This window comes from Carica papaya, chromosome 5 (assembly GCF_054855325.1).
Source record: "Carica papaya isolate Zhongbai chromosome 5, ASM5485532v1, whole genome shotgun sequence".
Lineage (NCBI taxonomy): Eukaryota > Viridiplantae > Streptophyta > Magnoliopsida > Brassicales > Caricaceae > Carica > Carica papaya.
Window position 1 is genome coordinate 36,375,020 of NC_142313.1, and position 6,048 is coordinate 36,381,067.

The 6,048-nt window shown below is 34.9% G+C and overlaps 1 protein-coding gene across 1 annotated transcript; it reads right to left on the reverse strand.

Annotated features, from left to right (window-relative positions):
- Positions 1–222: 222 nt before the first annotated feature.
- LOC110824986 (protein MANNAN SYNTHESIS-RELATED 2-like) lies at positions 223–5,416 on the reverse strand. The gene is made up of 6 exons (XM_088220581.1): positions 5,090–5,416; positions 4,445–4,592; positions 4,271–4,341; positions 2,383–2,468; positions 1,253–1,832; positions 223–985 (listed from the first exon to the last, which is right to left on the reverse strand). The coding sequence occupies exons 1-6, from the start codon at positions 5,186–5,188 to the stop codon at positions 707–709; spliced, it is 1,263 nt and encodes a 420-aa protein (XP_088076707.1). The 5' UTR covers positions 5,189–5,416; the 3' UTR covers positions 223–706.
- Positions 5,417–6,048: the final 632 nt, after the last annotated feature.

Below are 6,048 nucleotides of genomic sequence, written 5' to 3' on the forward strand. Positions count from 1 at the left end.
TTGGTATGATACCATGTCTTTATATATCTCCATCCTAAAATATGTGCAGAGCAGAATATTTTGTAAGCCATGGAATTACCCCAGGAGGACGGAAGAAACTACAGATATATCTTAGTAATCAAGTCTAAAATCCTTCCCTGCAAACCAACCGTCCCATGCAAGGCTTTAAACACAAGTGTGAGGTGACTGCCGGTTTTTTGGCCAGTCAGAGGAAAAGGGATCTCAACTTAAAGAGGAGTTTTCATTTTCTACATTACTAAATAAATCGAGTTATTTCTTACATCACTAAGATATATCTAAATCGAAAAAAGTTAAGAGGAATTGCTAATATGCACGCCTGCCTACTAATACAATCATCATTCTTTCCTTCAGACTTTAATTGAAAAAGAAAAAACATCCAGATTGTAAAATGTTTGTCCAAATGAATAAATACATGAAAAAAGTTACAGGGTATCATCAAACAACACAATGACTACGGTAGCCTGAAAATTCCTCTCCTAAATGAAGCAGAAGCTTAACCAAGAAACATGTATAAGTAGGGTATATTACACCCTAATGAAGCATATAAGAAATAGTTGGCCTGTCCATCTTCTTACCCAAAATAGCTTAACTGAAGCAAATGAGAAAAGCATAATTATCTTTCAAGTATGCTTCAATACACCTGTGATCTTTCCAGTCCATTCTTCATGCTCTTTCGGGTGAAACGTCAGCAAAAGCATGAATAGGCCAAATGGTTTTTCTTGGCAACATAAGGGGAGATAAAACTGGTTGCCAAGGCGGAGGTACCAGGAATTTCAGCTGGAACCAGGACTTGGGGCTTACCCATAGATATTCTTTTCCCAACTACATTAGCATAAAACAGGCCAGAAATGGCTGGCACAAAAACATCACTCTCAGAACATAAGTAGAAGTCAATAACCTTCTCAAATTCAGAATTCTCTGATTCAAGGTACTTTGCCTTCTTATCTGCTGGGATGATGCTTTCCTGCATTGTTTACAGAGGCAACAAAGATTTAGACCAAAAGCAATTCTTTGAAATATCCAAGTTTGAGTTTCAGCAGATAACAAGATTCAGATATGCAAGAATTAGGATACTCAGCATAATATTTATACATCACTATGGGAACGACTTGAAAACTTCAAGTTCAAAATGAGTTTATCAAAACTGAGCTTCTGCAAATCTTTTTTAGATTATGCAGCAAAAAAGTGTACTTATAGCAGATGAGTTGTAAGGAGTAAAAGATGAACTTACTTTTGTGTATGTCCTAGGAAAAATATCCTTCAGAATATCAAGGCTGCTATCCCACCTAGACTGAGTCAAGTAAATTGTGGTGTCCTTATCAAATCCAATCTTCCTCAAAAACACTGCAATCTCTTGTGCACTATAACAACTTTTTGTGCCAGCAGCACCACTTTCATGGCAGTTCTTCTTCTCTAGTATCTCAACCCTCAAGTCCACTGCAACGAATCGGCCATCTGATTTTCGGCTTAAAGTTCTTAGGCGCTCAACCATTGAATTAACAACATCTTTGACCTCACTTTGCAACTCTAAGGTACCAAACATCGCCAAACAGGCAATTGAATCAGAATTACTTTTTTGTGCACTTTTTCTCATGTTCACTGATGGAAAATAAGTTGCCACTCTTATGTTGCCTTTTGCTTTGAAAATTGGTTCAACATTTTCTGAAATGTGATCTTCTGTAACTCGATTAGGGACCTTCACAACAGCAAGATCCCGTATCGATATTTCATCAGGTAAATCTTTTACCACTTTTATCACACCATCCAGGCTTTTGATGAACTTGTCAACATCATAAATATCCTCAAACCTCCTGTAAGTTTCAAATATGTTTAGCACCCTCAGTAGTTTTTGCTAAGGGATTAACAAATTCAAAGAAAGAAGCAGGTTTTGAAAACAAAAGATCTCCTTAAATTGGTCAAGAATGATAAGATTGCCAACAAAGTAAGAAAAAGAAAAATGTGCATAAAAGGATCATAAAAATGAACACAAGATTGATTTGTGATTGAAGGGGTAAGCCTTCTAGCAGAAAATATTAAGCAGTAAATATAGAAATACGTGGAAATGAAATAAAAAAAACTGATAATTTTGACAACAAGAAGTTCCAATTTTGAAGTCAATCATTTGTAATATTTTCCTCCATATCAGCAATAAATAGGACATATTTGACCATTGACAGTTAAGCATCAATAGTTATTAATTGAAAAAATCAGGGTCCAAAAAAAAACCCCTATGTAAGAGCGTTGGAGATCTGACCATAATCCTATCAGCTCCCTCACCAGCATACCCTCACCAGCATACAGATAATTTATAGGGGTTTGAGGAGGCATGGGAATTTCATATTACTTAACATGACAACTAACCTCTCATCACCAGGTTTGCTTCCTCTGATGTCAGGCAGTACAAGAGTTGCTCCAAGATATCTTGCCAATACCACTGCATCAGTGATCTGCACACCCCAATCACAAGTAAATCTACGACAGTTTGAAGTAATAGAAGAATAGGTCTTCCAAGTACGTCTGAAGAATGGAAATCATTAATAAAATTCTTCACTCATAAGATGGAGGGAGATCATGCATTAATGAAATAGAACATAGATCAAGAGCTTATAAAGTAATTACAAATTTTATGTACAGAAATTGGAAGATACGGATCAAACAAGAGCTGGCCCAGTAACCACAAGTGAAAACAAACTTAATAGAACCCCAGTTGAATTGTTCTTAGAAAGAAGAATTAACAAAAAAATATATATTTCTACTAAGAGAATACAGAATACGTCATATTTATGGTGCACACACCATGATACCAAAGTCAGAATGAAACTAATAAATTCTAATAGAAAATTTTTGGGATTCTCAAATGGAAATTACTGAAGTGAGAATAGCTACTATGAGAAGCGACACATCTAGCAAAGTACCTCCTAATTTCATTTCCTTTAGGGCAGCACATTTCCCACACTACTTTTAACAGTTCCCTTTCACATTTATTAACTGAAGAGCCATTGATCTTTTGCTTACACATCAGGTAACACAAACAGCTTAAGCATTTAAGATTTTAAGTGCTTATGAATACAAATTTTGCATTGCTGGTTCTACACGGATTTCAGACTGCTTTGCACACTACATTCATGTGGAGTTGACATAAATGACAAACAGTTTAGAAGATGACTAAACTAAATTATATTTAAGGCCTCAAGTAAAGAGATTGTAAGGCCAATCCCCAACAAAAAACCCCCCCTCCCCCCCCCCCCGTCCGCACCCCCAAACAAAGCGAAACCTAAGCAAAAGGGAAAATTTTCCATCAAGTGCCCATCAATTGGCCCACTCTCTTGCATCATCATCACACAAAGCAAGCAGCATATTTGAAAGAAAAAATAATAGAAACTCAGGCTTAAACCAAGCAGTCCGCATTGCATTGGAAAGGACCTTGCTGAATAAGCAATAAAAAATCACATTAAACTCCAACTCTAGTCCTTACCATCTCCAACATGGAGAGATTGAAGAAACAGAAGCATCACTAAGATCAAACAATTAGTTTCATAGTACTAAGATCAAACTCTAAGTTACTGCACCATATGAAGCCTGTGATCTAGATAAGAGCAGGCATGCACTCCAAAAATAATTTGTTTTTTTTTTTTTTTCTGAAAGAATCATCAAGAAAAGTATATTGTTAAGCTTGAAATAGCATATAACCCATGAAGTGAGAAACATAAACTACCTAAAACCAAAATTAATCTATTTAATCTAAGAGTTTGACCTTCTGATTTCCCATAAAAAGAATTACATTTCTTCAAGTAGAATCATTTTTTATAGTAAAAGAAGATGTTATTAAGAATGTGCAACCATTAAATTAATATTACAAACTCAAGACATGTCTTGTTAGAGAGCGAGAGAGCATCGAACATAGGTGGGGAAAAGGAAAAAAAAAGGTCGTTATAAAACTTCACTTAATCTTCTTGAGGCGTGACCTGTAGATAAGTGCTGCTTGCTAAATCTGAGATTGTCTAACAGATATTGCAAAGATTAGCCAAAGCAACTACCTAGGCTTAATCTCCTCTTTCCTCTGGCTTAGCAGGCCTAGACACTGAGACAGTATATAGGCGGCCACACAAAGTATAGTGATGACAAGTATCCAGACATTTGTTTGTCCGCAAACATCATTAGAAGTGGTCTCAAGAAATTATAGATCAATTAATCAGTCTATCGAAAAGAACGTAAGAGCATGAAGGACCCAAATGGTCTCGAATGATACCTGTGAAACATGATATTCAGGACCATTTGTCAATGAGAAAGTAAGATGCCCCTTGGATACGCCTAGGTCATCTGTTATCCAGAAAACATGAATAAGAATTATGTAAGTGAGTAACACCATATACAAAGACATAACAATACTTGTAACATTTTCAAGCGATTGAATTAAACTTACCAAAAGTTGACTCTGCCCAGCATGGTTTCAGTTCATTGCCAACTTCCAGCCAAGGTCCTTTACTGTTCTTGGCAAGTGCCACAAAGCTATCCTGCTCTGCAAACTTGGCACTCTCAAGTTGAACGTCCGATGCTTCTCCTGGGAGTTTCTGCTTCATCAAAAAGGGAAAAAAGGTTAATTGCAATCTGCACAAACTCCACTACAACTCGGAGGATTTCCTTTCTACAGTAAAAACAGATGAATATATAAACTGGAAGTGTAAATCTGGAGATAACAAAAGCTTTTAGCCGACACTTCCATCTTCACTTCACACATTCTCATGAAAAAACCAGAGTGGTTTTGCTTTTTCCTGATCCAGTACCTAAGCATGGAGATCAATTTGAAAAAAGAAGGCAGAAACTAAAGCAAACAAAAGTACTTGCAGTGAACCATACATTGTATGCGTTTTTAGAATATAATGAAACAGAAACTTGAGATTCAAATACCCATCTGAGGGAAAAAAACGCCCAAGTGCAAAATCGAACTAGATCAGCAGAAATCAAATACTTAGAAACAGATATAAAAGAAAACAGTGAACAAAAAGATCAAACGTACAAATACACATGTACTTATCAACGAAAACAGCAAAATGAAAAAGGGTCTTACATGAGAATCAAAATGATCTCTCTTGATCATTTGACCCAGCATCACAAACATCGTAATTGTCAAGATACCGGCGACCACCTGCCTTAAATCCACCCCCATTTTCGTATCTCACTCTCCACAGTGAAGTTAAAGTAGGAGAGTGGAGAAAAATTTGACCTTTAGACAAGAAAACGAAGAAGGGCAAAGTGGATAATAAATGGCAGAGCTCTGAAATGGAAAGTTTAACAACGAAGACGAAGAGACAGACAGAGAAAGAGCATATGCTCTGTACTAGCCTCTCTATCTCTCTCTTCCTTCTCTCTCTCACACCACCGACACTCTTGCCGTGAAAAAGATGTCTTGCCTAAATTCTTCGCTGTTGCTTATTTTTTAATGCAGTAATTATATTTATCATATTTTTGTCTTTATTATCACTAATATTTTTATATTTGTTTCTAAATTAAATGCAAGATTTACTTTATTATTCTTTTAATAATCGTATTATAATGTCTAGGATATTTTTATGTTACAATTAAATTTAGTCAAAATAAATTAAAATTTAATAGATTCAATTTTAAAATTTCGGTAGCTAATATTCTCAATCTTTTAGAAAAATGATATTTTAAATACTAATTGTTAAAAGTAAATTAAATTAATATTATTATTTGAATTATAAATTTTAAAACTAAATAATTTAACATAGTATTTGATAAAAAAATAGACACAAACTATATTATTATTTCATATTATCGCAGCACACATGAATCCTATTACCTCTGAGTAAAATGGATTCAAAATTCTTTAAATTATAGATTTCAGTAATGGCATGCATACTTTTTATTGTCAACTGTCTACGTTCCCATGTAACTCCTCTTGAAATTAATTATAAAAAAAAAAATGGATTTCTTTGTTTTTATTAGATAGTGTACCAGTTTTTATTCACAAAAACTTTAATTGTGACCTTAATAGTGAACCCTTAC

Bases quoted from the DNA above. Each gene is read 5' to 3' on its own strand.
- LOC110824986 (XM_088220581.1), bottom strand. From the start codon at position 5,188: ATGGGGGTGGATTTAAGGCAGGTGGTCGCCGGTATCTTGACAATTACG. The intron at 4,593-5,089 runs GTAAGACCCTTT...TTGATGAAGCAG, and splicing joins GAGATCATTTTGATTCTCAT to AAACTCCCAGGAGAAGCATC. The intron at 4,342-4,444 runs GTAAGTTTAATT...TCTGGATAACAG, and splicing joins CTGGGCAGAGTCAACTTTTG to ATGACCTAGGCGTATCCAAG.